The 22,500-nt window shown below is 42.9% G+C and overlaps 1 protein-coding gene across 2 annotated transcripts in view; it reads right to left on the bottom strand.

Moving 5' to 3' along the window:
- Dhx15 (DEAH-box helicase 15) overlaps nucleotides 1-22,500 on the bottom strand; it is a 251,776-nt gene that overhangs the window by 168,658 nt on the left and 60,618 nt on the right. Inside the window, exons 2-3 of one of the 2 annotated variants that reach the window (XM_068371428.1) lie at nucleotides 19,595-19,757; nucleotides 19,239-19,454 (exon numbers count right to left, since the gene is read on the bottom strand). In XM_068371428.1, coding sequence (XP_068227529.1) covers nucleotides 19,239-19,454; nucleotides 19,595-19,757 — 379 coding nt within the window. Of the gene's footprint in view, nucleotides 1-19,238; nucleotides 19,459-19,594; nucleotides 19,758-22,500 lie in introns of both variants that reach the window. The other variant, XM_068371427.1, reaches the window with a different exon arrangement.

The following is a 22,500-nucleotide window of genomic DNA, read 5'->3' on the forward strand; positions in this document are numbered from 1 at the left end:
CATGGACCAACAGGTCATTTCAAACTTCAAAAAACTCTATACCAAGGCCCTTTTCAGAAAGTGTTTTGAAGTGACCAGTGACACGAAGTTGACCCTAAAGGAATTCTGGAAGGAACACTTCAGCATCCTCAACTCTGTTAACATGATTGACCAAGCTTGGCGAGGTGTGACCTATAGGACATTGAACTCTGCCTGGCGTAAGCTGTGGCCATCATGTGTCACAGAGAGGGAGTTTGAAGGTTTCCAACCAGAGGCGGGTCCAAGCACTGCTACCCCTGTAATTTCTGATGACACTGATGTCGTTGAGGAAATTGTTGTCATGGGCAGGAGTTTGGGGCTTGAGGTCGACAAGGATGATATTGATGAGCTTGTAGAAAGCCATTCTACCGAGTTGACTGTGGAGGAATTGTTGCACCTGCAACAACAACAGCAGCAGGATCTGATTGTGGAGCAGGAATCTTCAGAAGAGGATGAGGTAAGGGAGGATGTTCCAAGTTCTCTCATCAATGAAATTTGTTCCAAGTGGGCAGATGTGCAGGCTTTTGCTGAAAAATACCACCCAGAAATTGCAGTAGCAAACCGGGCAGTGCATATGTTTAATGATAGTGTCATGTATCATTTTCGAAGAATACTGCAGAGGAGGAAGAAACAATTAACAATAGACCAGTTTTTCACAAAAGAAAAGAAAGCTGCTACATCAAAGCCTGTTTCTCCTCCAAAGAAGAGACAAAGAAGAGAAGAAACCCCTGAAATAGATCTGCCCACCCTTTCATTGGAGAGAGAAACAACTCCTGAAGGAGAACTACCCCGCCACATCATGGAAGGGGACTCTCCTTCCAAGCAGTAACCTCCCCCTTCCATCCTCTCCACATCCATCCCTGTATGCCATCGAACCGCTGCTCAAAGGTATGTTCACTACAGTACAGAAAATGGTTTAAAATTGTTTTATTTTAGTACAGTAAATGGTTTAAAATTGTTTTATAGGATTTTCTGACCAATTTCATACACATTTAGATAATTATTGTTGTTTAGGTACACGTTTTATTAATATTTTGGGCCTGTTCGAGTGCTTGGGAACGGAATAGAATATATACCATTATTTCTTATGGGGAAAAAAAATTCGGTACTCGAACAAATCGGAGGTCGAACACGGATCTCGAACGGATTATGGTCGAGTACCGAGGTATCACTGTATATAAATATATATATATATTATATATATATATATATATATATATATATATATATATATATATATATATATATATATATATATATATATTTTAATATGATATTTTCAATTTAAAATAAATTTTCGAATATACTTACCCGGTGAATATATAAATAGCTGACGTCTCCGACGGTCGACAGATTCCAAAAACTCGCGAGCGATCGCCATGAAGGTTGTCGGGTGTGCCCACCAGCGCCGACTATCGGCCAGATACCGCATATACTTCTCAACCAAACCAGTTCTTCTCAGTCCGTAGGGTCTCTATCGGGGAGGAAGGGAGGGCCTTTAATATTATATATTCACCGGTTAAGTATATTCAAAAATTTATTTTAAATTGAAAATATCATTTCTAAATATTAAACTTAGCCGGTGAATATATAAATAGCTGATTCACACCCATGGTGGTGGGTAGAGACCAGTATTAAAACAATAAAGGCGTATATGCTCAAGAGTTTTTGACAAATATTCAAAAAACAAACTTAAGTATAGGTACCTGATAAGGAAGCTGACTCTGATGATTACTCTGCCTCATTAGTTCGCTATCCTCACGAAGCCCAGCGATCCTCTTAGGATGCTGAAAGACTCCCAGGAGCTGCTATATCCAGGGTGAACACCCCTATAACAGGACCTCATCAATACCCTTAATCTGGGCGCTCTCAAGAAACAATATTTTGACCACCCGCCAAATCAAAAAGATTGCGAAAGACTTCTTAGTCTCCCGTACAACCCAAAACAAGATTAAAAATTTCAAGAGTAGATTAAAAGGATATTGGGATTAAGGGAATGTAGTGGTAGAACCTTCACCCACTACTGCACTCGCTGCTACGAATGGTCCCAGTGTGTAGCAGTCCTCATAAAGAGTCTGGACATCTTTCAAGTAATATGAAGCGAACACCGACTTGCTTCTCCAAAAGGTCGCGTCCATAATACTTTTAAGGGATCTATTTTGCTTAAACGCTACCAAAGTTGCTATCGCTCTAACTTCATGAGCCTTGACTTTAAGTAAATTACGATCCTTCTCACTTAAATGAGAGTGTGCCTCCCGAATCAAAAGTCTAATAAAATAAGATAACGCATTCTTAGACATGGGCAAAGAGGGCTTTTTAACGGAGCACCATAAAGCCTCTGAACAACCTCGTAGCGGTTTAGTTCAGGATAAAAAAAAATTTAAGAGCTCTAACGGGGCAAAGCACTCTTTCAACTTCATTCCCCACAATCTCAGAAAGACTGGGGATTTCGAATGATTTAGGCCAAGGACAAGACGGAAGTTCATTCTTGGCCAAAAAACCAAGTTGAAGAGAACATACTGCTTTATTAGCGGAGAAGCCGATGTTCTTGCTAAAAGCATGTATCTCACTAACCCTTTTAGCCGAAGTCAAGCACACCAAAAACAGTGTCTTGAGGGTAAAATCCTTCAGGGAGGCTGAATTTAACGGTTCAAACCTGTCTGACATAAGGAACTGTAGGACCACGTCCAAGTTCCAAGCAGGAGTCGAAATATGACGCTCCTTGGAAGTCTCGAAAGACTTAAGCAGGTCTTGGAGATCTTTGTTATTAGAAAGATCCAAACCTCTATGCCTGAAAACAGAAGCTAATATGCTTCTGTAGCCTTTAATGGTGGATGCAGAGAGGGAGCGACCGTTTCTCAGATAAAGCAGAAAATCCGCAATCTGCGCTACAGAGGCACTGGAAGAGGAAATAGAGGAGGACTTGCACCAGTCTCTAAATACCTCCCATTTTGACTGATAGATCTTGATGGTAGAGGATCTTCTAGCCCTCGCGATCACTCTAGCTGCCTCCTTCGAAAACCCTCGAGCTCTAGTGTCATTCGATAGTCTGAAGGCAGTTAGACGAAGCGCGGGGAGGCTTTGATGAAATCTCTTTACGTGAGGCTGTCGCAAGAGATCCATACGCAACAGCAGACTTCTTGGAACGTCTACCAGCCATAGAAGTACCTCTGTGAACCACTCTCTCGCGGGCCAGAGGGGAGCAACCAACGTCAACCTGGTCCCTTCGTGAGAGGCGAACTTCTGCAGCACCTTGTTTAGGATCTTGAAAGGTGGAAAGGCATAAACGTCCAGGTGAGACCAGTCCAGAAGAAAAGCGTCTATGTGGGCCGCCTCTGGATCTGGGACCGGAGAGCAATAAGTCGGGAGCCTTATTGTCAACGCGGTCGCAAAGAGATCGATGGTGGGTTGACCCCAAGTCATCCAAAGTCTCTCGCACACATCCTTGTGGAGCGTCCACTCCGTGGGAATCACCTGACCTCTTCGATTGAGACAGTCCGCCAAGACATTCAACTTCCCTTGGACGAACCTCGTCAAAAGAGAGATGTTTCGATCTTTTGACCAAATGAGAAGGTCCCTTGCGATGACGAAAAGAGAGTGGGAGTGAGTGCCTCCTTGCTTCGAGATGTAAGCCAAGGCCGTGGTATTGTCTGCATTCACCTCCACCACACCTTGTTTCGAATCGGACTCTCGAAACTCCTTAGCGCCAGATGGACTGCTAACAGCTCTTTGCAGTTTATGTGAAGACTCCTCTGGTCTGCGGACCAAAGACCCGAGTATTCCAGATTGTCCAGAGTCGCCCCCCAACCCAAATCCGATGCGTCTGAAAACAACACATGGTTTGGGTTCTTGACTGCCAGAGAAAAACCTTCCCGAAGTCTTATATTGCTGTCCCACCAAGCTAGGCAAGTCTTGACTGGATCGGAGATTGGAATCGAGACCGTCTCTAAAGTCTTCTCCTTGTTCCAATGGGCGTCTAGGTGGAACTGGAGAGGGCGCAGGTTGAGTCTCCCTAGAGAGATAAACTGTTCCAGAGACGAAAGCGTCCCCAGGAGGCTCATCCAATCTCTCACAGAGCAACGGTTTTTCTCTTGCACGAGACGGACTTTGAGCAAAGCCTGCTCGATCCTGTTGGCAGACGGAAAAGCCCGAAAAACTCGACTCTGTATCTCCATCCCCAAATAGAGAATGGTCTGGGATGGAGTCAGTTGTGACTTCTCCATGTTCACCAAGAGGCCTAACTCTTTCGCAAGATCCAAAGTCCACTGTAGGTCCTGCAGACAGCGATGATGGGATGACGCTCTGAGTAACCAGTCGTCCAAATACAGGGAGGCTCTGATCCCCGATAAATGTAGGAACTTTGCTACATTTCTCATGAGCCTCGTAAAAACAAGAGGAGCAGGGCTGAGGCCGAAGCACAGTGCTCGGAATTGATACACCACCTTCCTGTACACATACCTCAGATAATGTTGAGAGTCTGGATGTATCGGAATGTGGAAGTACGCATCCTGCAAGTCGAGAGAGACCATCCAGTCGCCCTCTCTGACTGCTGCCGAAACGGATTTGGTGGTCTCCATCGTGAACTTTGTTTTTACAACAAACACGTTGAGAGCACTTACATCCAGCACTGGCCTCCAACCTCCTGTGTTCTTCGGAACCAGGAAGAGACGGGGATTGAAGGTCCGAGACTTTCACCACCGCCCCCTTTTCTAACAACAGACACACCTGAAGATGTAACGCCTGTCTCTTTGTCTCCTCTCAATACCTGGGAGAGAGGTCTATCGGAACTTTCACCAGAGGAGGTCTTCGTACAAAAGGAATTTTTTAACCCTCCTTCAGCAACAAAACACTCCCGGTCTGCACCCCTCTTCTCCCAGGCCTGCCAGAAGTTGGTCAATCTGGCACCTACTGCTGTCTGAGGACGTGGGCAGTCAGACTCTGCCACGGGAGGATTTAGATCCTCTCTTCTTGCCTCGCTTGCTATCGGCACGAGAGCCTCCCCTACTGGGAGCTCTGCCACGAAAAGGCGGGATAAACCTTGCCGCTGGCGTGTCAAACTTAGGTCTGCTGACATGATAGGACGAAGGTAAAGCCTTACGAGCAGACGTGGCCATTAAATCATGAGTGTCCTTCTGTACAAGAGACACTGCGATATCTATAATAAGCTGTTGAGGGAACAAAGCAGAAGACAAGGGCGCAAAGAGAAGTTCTGACCTCTGACAAGGAGTGACCCCTGCAGAAAGAAAAGAACACAGAGTCTCTCTCTTCTTAAGAACTCCTGCTGTGAACGTAGCAGCTAGTTCATTAGAGCCATCCCTTATTGCCTTGTCCATGCACGACATTATCTGAATAGAGACATCCCGGTCCGCTGACGAGACTTTCCTATTCAAGGCTCCCAGGGACCAATCCAAAAAATTGACAACCTCGAAGGCACGGAAAATTCCTTTAAGGAGATGATCCAGATCTGTAGAGGACCAGCAAACCTTCGAGCGTCTCATGGCCAGACGACGAGGAGTCTACAAGGCTTGAGAAGTCTCCCTGGGCAGAGGCAGGCACCCCCAAGCCGAGAACTTCTCCCGTGTCATACCAGACGCTCGCACAAGAGAGCACCAACTTCGTGAACGACGGAGTCGAAGAAGTCACGCCCAGCGTGAACTCAGAAGGAGGTGAACGAGGAGCAGCAGAAACAAAATGATCGGGAAACAGATCCTTAAAGATAAGCATTATCTTTTTAAAGTCAAGGGATCGCTAAGCAACCCTAGGCTCCTCTCCATCCGAAAGAGTCCCCAAAGGAACATCAGCAAGAAGGGGATCAACAACTTCCTCTTCCGTAGGAACATCATCCGACAAAGGCAAAGTCTCGCGACACGGAGAAGAATGCCGAGGAGGCAACGATTGACAGGCTATATCAATATGCGAAGGAGCCGCAGCAAAAGCAGAGGTAACGACGTCACGTCGAGACTGCAAAGACTGAAAGTCTTGAGGCTGACAAACAACAACAGACTGTGGCGACTGATGTTCGACATCACGTCGGGACCGCACAGACTGCAGGTCTTGAGGTTGATAAACAACACCCGACCGCGGCGACTGTCGTTCGACGTCACGTCGGGACAACGGAGTCGGCCGACGAACGTCACGTCGAGACTGCGGTGACTGCTGCTGAACGTCACCCTGAGACTGCGGAAAATGACGTTCCACGTCATGTAACTGACGTGACTGATGAGGAACACGATCAGAGTTACGTTTAACAGCACCAATAACATTAGCGCTAACGTCAAAAGGACGAGACAAATCTCGCTTAGGCGGTTGAAGACCTGAGACACGCTTGCCGGACTGGCGAACCGCAAGCAAAGGATCTTTACGAACCTGGTCATGCTCATAAACTTTCATTAAGGATGAAAGTTTCAACTGCATGTCTTGTAAGACATTCCACTTCGGGTCAACGGGAGTCGAAACGGGCCGTGACGTCGGCAACGTCTGTGCATGCAAGTCATCGCACCGAACGAGACCCTCGGACTCAGCGTCACGTTTACGCTTAACAGGAGAACAGCCATCCGATGACTGAATACGGTCAGAGCTGTCCCAATGACTACAGCCAGGACGCTGGACCTGTCCTAAAGGGACTGACTTGCATTTCAAGGGTCTTGAAACCTTACGCCAAGGTTTCTTATGAGGCAAATCATCGGAAGACGAGGAGAATTTAGTTTCTCCCGTCTTATGGTAAGGACGTGCTTGAGGAGCAACGTCTGATACCTTTGAGGGAACGTCTGTACGTTGGTTTACACCTCTCACTCCCTTAAGTCCTACGACATTCCTTCTCCCTGGTGCAGGGGAGCTTGAAAGAGGTCTCGGACTAGGTAAGCGACAAGCACGAACAGACGAACCCTCCGTCGCAACACTAAACACAGTCGCACTTTCCACTTTACCACTTTGACTTTCCACTTTACCACTTTGACTCTTCAAAAGCTTAACGTCGGACATAAGCTGGTTCCTGTCCGATGCCAAGGTTTCGACCTTCTCACCCAACGCTTGAATAGCCAATAACATTTCACGCATTGAAGGTTCATGAGTGCCAATAGGGGGTTCTGGAACTACCACTACAGGAGAAGGATTAGGTTCAGGGGCATGGGAAGAGGAAAAATCTATAGATCTAGAAGAGCTTCTTCTCAACCTATCTCTTTCGAGTTTCCGAGTATATTTCTCAAACTCCAACCACTCGAATTCCGATAAAACCACACATTCCTCACACCGATCTCCTAATTGACAGGATTTACCCCGACAATTAGCACAAACAGTATGAGGATCGATAGAAGCTTTCGGAAGACGTTTGTTAAAGTCTTTCGCACATTTACGATAGACAGGAGAAGGGTCAGCCATTATGAAAATCCAAAGAAAATCCAAAGGAAAGCTAAGTTCATCAACAAAAATCAAAAAAGGGTTTCAAGAGTTTTATTGAAGCAAAAAACCAACACAGCGAAAGCAATAAAACGAAAACCAAGAACTTCACCAATCGGTAGAAAACTTGAGGTCAAGCGCGAGCGGAACCAATGTTGTCTGGACCACCGACAGAGAAGAACTGATTTGGTTGAGAAGTATATGCGGTATCTGGCCGATAGTCGGCGCTGGTGGGCACACCCGACAACCTTCATGGCGATCGCTCGCGAGTTTTTGGAATCTGTCGACCGTCGGAGATGTCAGCTATTTATATATTCACCGGCTAAGTTTAATATTTAAATATATATATATATATATATATATATATATATATATATATATATATATATATATATATATATATATTAATATATATATATATATATATATATATATATACATATACAGTATATATATTAATATATATATGTATATATATAATATATATACAGTGAACCCGTTTATCGCGGTAGATAGGTTCCAGACGCGGGCGCGATAGGTGAATATCCGCGAAGTAGTGACATCATATTTACCTATTTATTTAACATGTATATTCGGACTTTTAAAACCTTCCCTTGTACGTAGTACTGTTAACAAACCACCCTTTAATGTACAGAACACTTAATGCATGTACTACAGCACCCTAAACTAAAACAGGCACAAATATTAAAGGCGATTTTATATCATGCGTTTCCTAAACACCTAAAAAGCACGATAAAAAATGGCAACCAATGTTTTGTTTACGTTCATCTCTGATCATAATGAAGAAACAAACTCATTTAGTGTACAGTACACATATATGTATAGGTTAGTTTTTGCATCGATTATATTGATTATACAGTACTGTACTGTATGTTGATTTGTTTATTACCAATGTTTTAGTTTACGTATTTTTCTTAGGACTTCCAAATGAAATGTTTTTCTTTATGACGCCGCCTGAAACGACGGCGTGTACGCTCAGTAAACAACCACGCTCAGAACAAACAAGGCATTTAACGCGCATGATGATAGTGATAAATAATGATACAGTACATACAGTATTTACAGTAAAAGCATTTACAAAATATGTTACCTTACAAATATAAATTATACAGTATTGTACGTAGCAAAGCAGGAAAACAATTTACGAGAGAGAGAGAGAGAGAGAGAGAGAGAGAGAGAGAGATTGTTTTACGTACGTAAATGTAAATTTTAAACAAAAAAAATATGATAGGTTACAACATGTAGACTTTTAAAACCTTCCCTTTAACTTAATGCATACAGTACGTACATTACTAAACTATAAAACAGGCAGTAAGAATATTAAAGTAAAAAATAAAGATTGTTACTGTACTCACCACGAAAGAAGTTGAAGAAAAACTTGAATGGTGATGGCGATGAATTTGCTGCACAGTAGAAATGATGATGATGAAGCTGATGATGTGTTCTACTGTGCAGCCAATGATAGTATTTTACGTCTCTTCAGACGGAGGTGTCTTTTCCTGGGACACCTCTTCAACTTCTTCCTGGGAAACTTCAATTTCTTCCGAAGGCGTACTAGCAGGAGGAACTGGCTCTTTTTTGCGAGGCTGGAAGAACATTGTGATCGGAAGTTGTTGCCGCTGCTTCTTTTTTCGATCCAAGAGCATTTTGTAGGGAGTCATTATGTCATCAACCTTGTTGCAGAATTGCATCGAGCGAACCATATCCTCGTCCCACTCTTGCAACATTTCTTTCAACTCCTTCGCGTGGTTGCAGGCCTTGGCAAGCCGTTCTAATGTTAAGCCCGTTTCTTCGACATTTTCTTGGGTCTCTTCCTGGGTATCACTCTCTTCCTCACTTGCCGATTTCGTCAGGTCTTCGAGGTCTGCGTCAGTTAGGGGCTGGGAATGGCAGTCCAACAACTCGTCGACGTCTTCAGTCGTCATGTCGCCAAACCCGTCACCTCCAATTATGGCAGCCAACTGCACAGATTTCCGTATTGCAGAGTGTTGGATTTCCGACGGAGTAAATCCCTTGTCGTCGTAAACAATATCGGGCCACAACTTCTTCCAGCTCGCATTCACGGTTGCAGGTTTCATCTCTTGAAGTGCCTTCTGAATATTCTGCAGGCACGTGGCTATGGTGTACTGCCGCCAGTACGCCTTCAAGTTGAAATCTTCATCCTCGTCATCTTGGGCAGCATCCACACACGCAACGAGGTCCGCCAAGGTATTCTTCGTGTAGAGGGCCTTGAACGCCCTGATAACCCCCTGGTCCATCGGTTGAATTAATGACGTGGTGTTGGGTGGCAGGAACTCAACCTGAATGCCCTCATGCGACAGGTCAGTTGCGTGTCCACCAGCGTTATCCATAAGGAGAAGGATCTTGAATGGCAAGCCCTTCTCTAAGAGATATTTACTGACTTGCAGGATAAAACACTGGTGGAACCAGTTGGAGGTCAGCATCTTCGTAATCCATGCTTTTTGATTATGCATCCAGTACACGGGAAGGAGATTCTTATTTTTATTTTTCAAAGCGCGAGGATTTTTCGACTTATAAATAAGCCCCGGCTTTAACAAAAATCCAGCAGCATTGCCACACATCACGAGGGTAACGCGATCCTTGAATGCCTTAAAGCCAGAGGCTTTGGCTTCCTCTTTGAACAGGAAAGTTCGTGACGGCATTCTCTTCCAAAACAAGCCAGTCTCATCCATATTAAAGACTTGTTCCGGCTTGTATCCACCTTCGGCGATAATATTCTTGAACGTCTGGTTCACGTAAGTTTCAGCAGCGGCAGTGTCAGCGGAAGCAGACTCCCCATGCAGGGAAACGCTTTTCAGGGCGAAGCGTTTCTGAAACTTCGCGAACCATCCTTTGCTTGCGGAAAAACGTTTCTGAGGCTGGGAATCAGTGGATGTCCCTGGTTGAGGATCATCTGCATCATCATCATCTTCAGCATGGTTGCCGTCGTCGTCTTTAGGTTCCTTTGCAGCAAAATTCTCATATAAACTCAAAGCCTTTGTTTGGATGGTGTTCGTATCCAACGCTATGTTCTTCTTCCGGCAGTCGGCAATCCACACAGCTAAAGCACCTTCCATGCGTACGATCGTTTTATTACGCGTTGTAACGACTCGCTTCGCTGATCTGCTAAAGGTGATTGCAGCCGTCTTTCTAATGTTCGCCTCGTCCTTTTTGATATAGCGAACGGTGGATTCGTTGATGCCAAAATGGCGGCCGGCGGCCGCGTAACTTCTACCATCTTTTAACATGTCGAGAAGCGTAACCTTCTCAGCTATCGTCATCATCCTTCGGTGGCGTTTAGGCTCACTACCAGCCTTAAGAGAAGCAGAACGCTTGGGAGCCATTACAGTAGGATTTACGTACAGTACTGTAACAAAAAGTTCAACTTAAAAAGGTCGCACACAGCACAGATTAAACTTCACAAACTTAAGAACGTCTACTCAGCGATACGCGGTAACAGAGAGTGAACGATCCAGCCCCGCGAGAACTTTGATGCTGCGGGTAGAAGATGCGGGCAAAACACCAATCACAGGCTAGATAACAAAACTTGAGTTCTGATTCGTCATCTATCAGCGCTTGAACCAATCACAACCCGTCTTACAGTACTATGATGCGTTGGTTACCTACTCATAGAAGATGCCCCGAGCATACTGAACGTACGTAGATTAAGTACAATACCGTAATAATAATAAATAATGATAATACTGTACAGTAATAATAATAATAATAATGATAATAATAATAACAATAATTTTATTAACAACAACAACAATAATAATAATAACAATAATAATAATACACACTTTACGTACGCTATTTTACGCCTCTCTCTCTCTCTGCAGTACTGTACTACGTACGTATACATACAAAAGATTCATGGAAAAGAAGCACATCCATTACAGTACACACCATTCTAATATGGTATGACTGCATCTGATTTGCGTTTCATGTTCGATTTAATTTTACTACGAACTGAATTATCGTATGATCACATTCTCTTTTCGTGTTTTATTTCTTTCTGTGCTGAATTATATATCATATGTAATGCAATGAACAATCAGTAAGAGCAGATATTACTAATTACAGTATTAATGGAATTACAGGTAAAATATCGTATTTGGGGGTCTTCAGATTTCGCGGTATTTTCGAATTTTCCGGAAAATCCGCGATATGTATATATATATGGGTTATGGAAAACCCCGCGAAGTGGTGAATCCGCGATTGTCGAACCGCGAAGTAGCGAGGGTTCACTGTATATTAATATATATATATATATATATATATATATATATATATATATATATATAATATATACTGTATATATATATATAATGTATATATAATATATATATATAATATATATATATATATATATATATATATATATATATATATGTATATATATTTTATATATATATATATATATATGTATATATATTTTTTATATATATATATATATATATATATATATATGTATATATATTTTATATATATATATATATATATATATATATATATATATATATATATATTAATATGTATATATATATATATATATATATATATATATATATATATATATATATATATGATATATATGCATATATAATATATTAAAATATATATATACATATATATATATATATATATATATATGATATATATGTATATATAATATATTAAAATATATATATATATATATATATATACATATATATATATATGCATGTATATATATATATATATATATATATATATATATATATATATATATATATATATATATATATATATATATACCTAGTACGAGAGATTGAGGTTGTCTATAGTTCGACGTTTGTTTTTTGAACCTGAATCCAGGAAGGATGTTGCCATCAAAGAATCAAAAGACTTGTGAAATACGCAGATATTCATAAAATTTGTCGCCGTACAAACGAGACTGGCAACATTAATTTTTAAATTTACTTATTTTCCCTTCTCTGTTTATTAAAATTGTGAAGCCAGACTCTTGTATAATCTAGTGTTCAGTTTAAAATAAAGATTTTCAATTAGAAGTAATTTCCTACTCAACACCATCGTCATGTTTGTGAGGAAGGCTATCTTTGACTGCTTAGACTAGTGAGGAGGCAAGAGAGGTTTGACCACCCAACATTTTGTCGCTGGCCTGCCGCCCATGTCATGCCGCTACCGCGACGCTCATCACGCTTAGTTTAGCCGAGCCCTTTGCGTTATTTGGAACGAAAGAAAGGTTTAGCGTCCTTCTTCATTGGGGCGCTCTGCTTCTAGCCAGTTGTAGGTCTGGGAGACTTGTCTCTACCTTGGAGAAGCCTGCTGGAAGGAACGAAGAGACAATCCGCTGGAGGAGTGTCTTTGCTCACCCTTCTCCATCTATGTCTGCTACGTTCTCAATGGCTTTCCCGTCATTGGAGCATTGCGCAGCCTCATTGCCTCTCTCTTCGGCACTTGCCTCGGGAATCTCGAGACCATCGCATCGCATCGCCTTAAGATCCAGTTAACCCCTTAGTTCACCACGTCTTCCGTTAAGAATTCGAGTGTTCTCGCAACCGAGAGAAGAAAAAAAAACCAGCGTCTCCCTCCTCTCAGGAGTGGAGAAGTCCTCGTTCTTGACGAGATAGCAGATCGTGTCCAACCAATAGTCCAGCCATGAAGCTGATTGCTAGGCATACTTTGCGACCCGCTCCATGTTAGCAGCGTCTGCCGCAGAAAAATTGAACAGGGAAAGTTATCAGTTTCTTCAAAGGCGTCTGGGTCAACGATACAATCACTGGATCCAGCGGTAAGGGGGAAGGACCGTCTCCCACTACCTCATAGTACTTCCTGTGCCATACGTAAGGAGGAGGAAGTAACCTAAAGGAGTCAACCAAACGAAGAGAGCGGGAGGTGCCAGCTACTTGGGCAAAAACTCTCTTCTTTTCTGCCTTGACTCCCCTTCCCTAAGGTAAGGCTACCTTGGGTCTGGAGGGTTTAGGAGAACCAGACAACTGGTCCATGACCGTATCCTTGCCCTCAGTCGGGATGTCATCAGGTTCTTCCAAGTTGTTAACCTTCCTGATACAAGCCAGAACCTTTAGAAAAATCTGATCTGAATCTTTCTGCTCCAAAGGTGTGACATTCAGGCTGGCAGAAGCAGGGAGCATCCCCGTCTGAGTGCTCGGAACCGTCATCAAAAGGTTCTTCCTATCCCGAGCTAACACCTATTGTAGCCCGGGGAGGGTGAGGGTCGTCAACAGAAGTCTTTTTGAAAGCAGTGTGTGCTCTAGGGGGAAGGTCACTATGCTCAGGTCTTATGTTAGCAGCCGAGACTGAAGGCTGTTCCCCTCGAATCTGACGCTTATCCATAAAACGTCAGTTATTGGTTAGTTTTTATGTATTTCCTCTCCCTTGGTTGAATCTCAAATTCGTCCGAGAGGATTCCTTCCCCCTAAATTATTTCGTTGGTTTAGCACCTCCAGAACCAACTCAGAGAGGGGTACCCTTCAGTCGAGATGAGGATTTTCCCGGTCATCAATCCTAGGAGGCTTTCGTTGATCCTAAGAGGCTTTCAGCTATCCAAGCGAGAGACCGGGCGAAGGTTATAGGATTTCAACCTTCAGGGAGAAGCAAACTCTCTTTCCCTAATCGACCTCGTGGCCGTGACCCGAGTCACTGCCGCCCTCTCCCAGTTCGGATCCATGACCTTAGGATCTTTAGTTTTAAGGTAATCCTCATACCTTGATATTCTCTGGGTGCCAGGAGGCAGAGGGGGTGGTTGTGCCCTTGCTAGGCTAGATCACCTAGGGTCAGAAAGATCACTATATCCCTTAGGAGAATCCAGGGGAATAACAGGAACCTTTGTCGCTGTAGTTGGAGGATCACTGGAAATTCCCATCGCTTGTTTTAAATGCTTTCACCAGGTCTTGAAACCAAGGTCTATTCTTGGCTAATAAGTTACCCAATGTTTCAGTCTCCCTGTGTTTAGATGGTTCCGATCGCACCGACCGAGGTGGGGAGAATGCCTCAATCCTCTCCCAGAATGACCGTGAGGTGAACGACCTTGATGAGAGGTTGGTTGGCGAGGCGAGCCAATGCACTCGCTCACTTCCACCCTCTCTCTAACTCTACAATACCAATCAGTAGAGGGCGTAGGAACCTCGTCCACTTGACAAGACTCAGGTTTCCTAGCTTCCAGTGGTTAAGCTGTCCCCTCCTCCTCGCGAGAAGGAAAGGGTTGCGACGATGTGTGAAGCTTCTCCACCTTCAGCGACGATACGAAATCCTGTCTGAGAGCGTCAAGATGAGGAGCTCTATTGCTCACTTGTTCTCCCAAAAGAGAAAGGCACAGTGCTTTCCTTACCTTAAGGGTTGAGGAGTGACGAGGCTGAGCGCTTGCGCTGCAGCAAGACTGGTAATAACTCCGAACAATTACCTGGTCTCGTGAAACGCTGAGCGTTTCGCATTGCCCTGCGAGCACGATGACGAGGTAAGAGGAGGAAGATGGAAACCTCCTCTGTCTTCGGTGGTAACTTCGCGGAGAAGACCACTCAGGGGAAGATCTTCCCTCTTGCAAGCATATAGAACAATCCTCACCTCTCTCTCCTAATGGCGCATCGCCTCGCGGACGAGGACTCAGAAGAGAGGGTCAGAGAAGATCTCTCCTCTCGCAAACAAGATCACTTCTTCTTTCCTATGGTGCATCGCCTCACGAACGAGGCAACTGCCGCTCATAAGGTTGTGTTGATTAGTCTTTCCTCGTAAGGTCAGACTGCACAACACTGGAAGGAGAACCTTCCGGATGACCAAGTTGCTTCTCCTCCCATCGGGCAAGTCCGGAAAGAGGATGAACTCCTTAAGGGGACCGTCCGCCATGGGGTATTGACATAACTTTCAGAAATCGAAAATCGTTTTATTGCTTCTATGTATGCATAAACATTTCGTACATACTCCCCAGAAGTTTCAGCCAATTATTTTTACAAATAACGAAGATATAGAGGTTTTTAAATGATGACGTCACCCTTACTGTGTCGTCTGCATGACTGAGTTTGACAAAATCGTCTTGTGTGTTAATTTTGCATATCTATAGCGATTTTTCATTTATATTTCAAGCTATCGTACGTCTGGCAGAAATGGAAGGCATTGGTAGAGTGTAGATGAACGAAATCTTGCCAAAGATGTATAGAAGTTATAATGTATGCGTTTGTTTACTTGAAGTTCGTATGTACACTGTGTTTCAACAACGCCTTCGGGAACATTATAGCAAGGCCAATGTTACCTAAGGTTGTAGAAAGAACAAATAGTCAATCATTTTTCCAAACAATGAAAATATAGCAGTCTTTAAATGATGACGTCATCCTTATGGCGTCGTCTGTATGACTGAGTTTGACAGGTGCGCAGTTCTCTCTCTCTCTCGAATTATTTACCACTGCCATTTATACAAATACTTTTATTCTCTCTCTCTCTCTCTCTCTCTCTCTCTCTCGAATTATTTAAAACTCCCATTTATACAAATACTATAATAACAATGTTCAACTCACTCTCTCTCTCTCTCTCTCTCATGTTTCGAAATCTCGTACCTCTGGCAGAAATGAAAGGCATTGGTAGAGGGTAGGTGAATGAAAACTACCAGCTACGAAAACATCACAAAGTTTCCAAAGACATATAGAAATTATAATGCATGTGTTTATTTACTTGAAGTTTGTATGTTGATTGTGCTTTCACAATGTCCTCTGGAATTTTATAGCAATGCCAATGTTACATAAGGTGATAGAAAGAACAAAAAGTAAGTGGAGAACAAGAAAACAGAAGCCAAAGATGACAAAGATGTATAGAAGTTATAATGTATGCGTTTGTTTACTTGAAGTTCGTATGTACATTGTGTTTCCACAACGCCCTCGGGAACATTATAGCAAGGCCAATGTTACCTAAGGTTGTAGAAAGAACAAATAGTCAATAATTTTTCCAAACAATGAAAATAGCGGTCTTTAAATGATGACGTCATCCTTATGGCGTCGTCTGTATGACTGAGTTTGACAGATGCGTAGTTCTCTCTCTCTCTCTCTCAAATTATATACCACTGCCATTTATACAAATACTTTTATTCTCTCTCTCTCTCTCTCTCTCTCTCTCTCTCTCTCTCTCTCTCTCTCTCTCTCTCTCTCTCTCTCTCTTTCTCTCTCTCTCTCTCTCATTCTCTCTCTCCAATTATTAAAAACTCCCATTTATACAAATACTATAATAACAATGTTCAACTCTCTCTCTCTCTCTCTCTCTCTCAATTTGAACTGTCATCTATATCAGCCAAAGGCTCTCTCTCTCTCTCTCTCTCTCTCTCTCTCTCTCTCTCTCCTCTCTCTCTCTCTCTCTCTCTCTCTCTCATGTTTCGAAATCTCGTACCTCTGGCAGAAATGAAAGGCATTGGTAGAGGGTAGGTGAATGAAAACTACCAGCTACGAAAACATCACAAAGTTTCCAAAGACATATAGAAATTATAATGCATGTGTTTATTTACTTGAAGTTCGAATGTTGATTGTGCTTTCACAACGTCCTCTGGAATTTTATAGCAATGCCAATGTTACATAAGGTGATAGAAAGAACAAAAAGTAAGTGGAGAACAAGAAAAAAGAACCAAGAAAGAGGGAAACATGGATAAGAGTACAAAGCTGAAACCTGCTAACTAAAACACTGGCAACAATTAGAGATCGCTGGCAACTCATAACATAGGAATAGTAAACTGAGGGTTCAAATACCTCCTTTAGGGTGCATTTATGTAGAAATGAACAATAAAAGTTATCATAATAATATTATCTTGATTTCTTTTAGAAAAGAAGCGAAAGCTTGCTGCAAATCTTTGGGAGCTCATAACTCAACAACATACTTATTCCCAACTTAGGTACATTTTTCTCACTTATTTGTTGTTTGATATTAGAGAAAAAGATATCGTTGAAAAGAAGAATAAAAATCCCACAATTCTGTCAGACAAAATTTTGATTTTCGTTTTACATTTTTTTTTCACGATTATTTTCCGTCTAGACGAGGAAAAAAAATAAAAATTCATTAAAAAAAAACAGAAAGGAAAATCAAAATTCTGTCTGACAGAATTGTTCGGTTGTTAGAGTAGTTTTTGTGGTATAAGTTTCAATACAATTGGTATTATAGTAGTGGGGAAAAATGTACCTAAATATTTTTTTTAAATCATGATTTTTGCTCATAAATCCAAAAGTTTTTGATCAAATGACTTGAAATTTTTATATGATGAAGGTATTATATATGTCTAAAACATATATAGAAATTGTGTAATTTGGATCATTAGAAAAAAAAATGGCGGACATGGCAGACGGTCCCCTTAAGCAACCTCTGGAGAAAAGCCGAAACTTGTTCCTAAGACCTGAGGGTCTCTGGATGAGTCACTTCACGGAGTGCCTGTCCTCAACTCCTCTTGTCCTCCTTCCGAAGCAGGGGGAACGTTGGGGAGAGCAGAAGAGGACTCGGCGCTCGAGTGCACACGCACACCCAAACGCAGGACCGCCTGTAGCTTCTCCTTTGATGGAGGACCTGTCAATTTCAGGGAGGGCCACAATAGATGAACCACATCGTCTGAGAGATACTCCCCCGCGGAGGACTCCCTCACTGCCCCTCTAGGGGTGGCAATGGGCAGAGACCCTGCACGAGATTGCCGCAAAGTTACCAGAGTGCCACTCGTACTCGACCATTCCCCGGAGGAAGCCAGTCGGGTAGAGTCAGGATGGAGAGATAGAGAAGTCGGGTCTTCTTCCATTTCAAGGCTGACCTCAAAGGGAAAGAATCCCTCCTAGACTTCTTTTTCTTCCGCCTACCAAACGTCACCCACTGGGAGGGCGACCACTCCCGGAAATCACTATAAGGAGACTACTTTGGGCATGAATGACCTCAGCACGAAGAGCAGAGACTGTAAGGATCCGTTTCCTCCAAAGACATGAAGGTTCCAGGGTGCTACAACAGCACCCTTCACGACCTGGACAAACTCACATGGTTGGACATCATGGGCAAGCACAACTGGAAAGAAAAAGAAAAGAAATTAGTTTCCTCCAGTTTAGGTTAACGGAAGAGTGAGATAGGTCTACCCTTTACCAAGCCGAAATAAACAGTTAATCACCAGTGCTGGTGGAAGCGGTGAGTAAACACAACCCCCCTACCCCTGCTAACAAGCGGTGGGTAGTTAAACTCTGTTTACCTTCAGTTTCAACTAGTTTTCAGCTCTGCCGAAGTAACAATGCTATATTGAAGAGAGGAAGGCTTGTATCTTGTGTCGGGACAAATAAAAAATGAGTTCCCATACTCAACTTCTTAGCCTAAACCTGAATTCAGTAATTAATGAGAGGTAAAGAAAACCATTTCGCCCACAATAAAGCGCAAAAAGTTTCTGAGATTTTCCCTGCTTAGTTGCATAAGAATAACATCAGACATCATAACTACTCCAGCTACTATTATTCAAGTTTGCTATAAATTTCTCATAGCAACATGATATAAACCCCTTATATAAGCAAAAAATACAATATCATACTAATAGACACAATGGAAAGTTACTAGTCGTAGCATCAAACAATTCTCATCTGAATGACCAGCTAGAGCTAGGAGTCATAGGTTGGCTTAGTTACCACCATGCGGAGGAAGTAATCACACATGCTGGTAAGATCATTGGAGAGAAAGGGAATAGCATATCTAGTAGGTAAATCTTAAGATTTTTGTTTCAGAATAAGTGGTTGAATATCTACATCACATTGAAATTATACAAGTGCAGTTCAAATCAACAATAAAAGAATATTTCTCACCTCTGCAACACGCTGAGCAACAGACATAGCAGCAACTCTTCTTGGTTGTGTACACGCTACGCCCTTTTTACCTTTAGATCGTGCATATTCTACACACCATTGTGGCATCTGAGTTGTCTTGCCAGACCCAGTTTCACCGACAAGTACTATAGTTTGATTGCGATCCAAGAGCTCAAAAAATTTGTTTCGATATTCCCATACAGGTAGGCCAATTCTCTTCCTAAAAAAAACCTATATAATTAAAAAATAGCCTTTTTGCTTGTGAAAATTACAAAAGAACTTGAATGCCAGGCACTATGTCCTACAGATATTGCTTCATAAACAGTAGTGTAAAAAATCAAAAATCTTGAAAATACTTGCCTGTAAAGTTCATAATATCTTGGAGTAAAAGGCAAATTTGTGAAGGGGTTAAGACTCATAGCTACTGCTCCCCTCTGTGAAGTACTATTGTAGTTGCCTGATGATACATTATTACCTGCACCATTATTGCTTCCTTCTCGTTCTTGGTCCTGATAATGTCTGTTTGGCAAAGGAAGAAAAGTGGAGAATTAAGTAAGAAACGCACACATTGCCAGCTTATTCTTGCTATTCAAAACATGCAAATTTAGGACTAAATCCTTATAACATGAGCAAAATTAATACTAATTCACTTCAAATAATGATAAAATCGGAAATTTAATGCCAAGAAAAAAATATTGATAAAACTTATTATTTTATACTTGCCTGTAGGTCACATTGCTGATATCTATAGTGTGAACTTCTCAATCTTAGAATAATAAAATGTATCTAACCATTCCCAGTGCAGAAACATTATCAACCCACACTGGTTCAACATGCCACCATACCATGCAAACAGTCATGCCCCTGCACAAAGGGTACAAGAGATGGGGTTCCACACAGATATCCTACTCATATACCAGATGCAACAGCACCCAGACTTACCACAACAGATCTGTATATCTGCACATGGGGTAACCATTACAGGTAGACAAACAAACAATTAAAGAAAAGGCAGATAGAATAAATCAGCTAAAAATATAGACTAAATTCTATGTGGCTGCTCAGTGGACTGTTAGGTGGGTAGGGCTTACCTGCCACATTTTCGTAACTACTACCAACTCAATGTAAATTTTATCAGCAGAGTTCCAGCTTTGCTAAATCTTATTCCTGTTACATGACGAAGGTTTACATTTGTGTAGGAACAAACCATGTTCCTGAAGGGAAACTGGCCAGAAAGCCAACATAAGGATAGTCTACCTTAGGGTAAGGCAAGGTAATGGAATCCTGGGGGGGGGGGGGGGGTTATCGCAGGGGGAGTTGCAGCTTCCAGTACACCCTGTAAGCATAGAGGTTAAGTTATGTGAGAACCTTTGGTTAGATTGTATCTACCTAGATGAGTATCTTCCCTTCTCTTTATAACTTAAAAAACTCAGGTTTTGCCAAATATGATCTTTACTGTGGTTCAATTTATCTTTAAATATGTCAGGAGCATCTCTTATTTTCTTCATAATTGTACTAGTACTTAGATTTACCAAGAACCTAAGATTAGGTTGCACCCATATTTGTTTCCTTTGAGAAATATTACAAATTCAAAAATATGGCTATAACCCTTTTAAAGAGGTGTAAACAACCGTTCTGGTTATTAACAGGGGTAGCGGGAAAAGGTACCGGTCCCCCCTCGCTTCCTTGTACCTTCTTCACTTTGATCATAGATAGGACTTTCTCCTGGAGGTTATGTAATGGTGAGTAAATGTAAACACCTCCATATTTGTATTGATACAAAAAATACAAAATTTTTCCAAATTTGTCATTTGTGCCTACACAATACAAATCTTACCTCCTTTACATGGGGGACTTGTATTTCCCTTGGCAGAACCCACTTCAACTGGCTGAAACTTTAAACTTGGGATTGTTGCATCCAAGTATGATAAGTAGAGGATAAGCATTCCAAAACCTCGTAAATCAGCAGCCTGTCAGTACCAACAGGTTGATGGCCCATGCAAGTATATATGAGCAAAAGAATACAACTATGACTCTCAAGACTATGTATAAACAAGAGGTTTGTGAGTATACACAGATAGCCAACACCCAAACTCCCCTTCATAAGGAGATTGGGGATGAGACTTGAAAATACAATACATATATTCTAGCTACAAGCTAAAATGGGGCCTAGCTGCAGTTATAGGAGCTCTAGCCGACAATCTACGGATGCTATGCCCCCAAGAGAGGGAAAGACGAAGAGAAGAAAATAACAGTCAGTCCTTATTCATTTATCCTAAACTAACACCGTAACCTCTGTCCTCGAACGACTGCTAACATTCGTGCAAGGAGCTAAGGCAAATAAACCACTTGCTATGCAGCTACCACATGTCCTATTGAAAAGGTATTCAAGAACCTGTGCCCCTAGAATGCACAAAAGCGAGCGAGTGGTGGCATGTAGAAGAGCCCCGGCGCTCGCGCGCTCGGAAGAGCTCCGGCGCGTGCGTGCTCGGAAGGGCTCCGGCGCGTTTGCGCGGAAGGGTTCGAGCACGCGCGCGCACGGAAGGGCTCCGGCGCGTTTGCACTCGCATGGAAGAGCTCCAGTGCACTTGCTCGCGCGGATAGCCTGGTGCCCGCGCTTGCACGGAAAAACGAGAAGCGTTGCGCGTACTCGCACGCGGAAGAGTGGCGGCGAGCAGGAGAGAGCTGGCGCGTAGGACTACGATGGCACAAGCACGCAGGAGGGCGCTAACATGTACGAGAGCGCTGCCGCGCAGGAGCTCGTTGGCGAGTAAGAGATCGTTGGGCGAGCAGGAGACCAAAGTTGCGCAGGTGCGCGCTGAGGTTTTGGTGAGCTCTGTTCCACCAGCGATCGTAGGTTGGCTGGTAAGCGCTGGCGAGCTGGCAAACGTTGCTCTCTGTGGTGAGGTTGCGCTGGTATGTTGGCAGGTCAGCTGCTAGGATGATCAGGAACTGGGATGTGCTCTTTGGAAGGGCAAACACCCACCAATGGAGATCGCGAACGATCAGAGTCCACGACCGAAGTCCGAGGACTAGCTGCAGCGTTGGCAGGAGAAGGTCCAGAAACAGATGACGCCCATGAGGGCCGGTGGACCAGCAAGCTGACCTTCAGCAGTAGCAATCCTCCGAAGAGGAGTCTCAATGAGTGGCCCCTCTTGCAAACGAGAGAAGAGGTGATTACTTCGCAGGAGAGACTTGCCTAAGACTATGCTCCGCCCCCGAAGGAAGAGAGACTCAGCAAGGGGGGAGCGTAGTCTAGGCG

The sequence above is a fragment of the Palaemon carinicauda genome, chromosome 4, assembly GCF_036898095.1.
Source record: "Palaemon carinicauda isolate YSFRI2023 chromosome 4, ASM3689809v2, whole genome shotgun sequence".
Classification (NCBI taxonomy): Eukaryota; Metazoa; Arthropoda; class Malacostraca; order Decapoda; family Palaemonidae; genus Palaemon; species Palaemon carinicauda.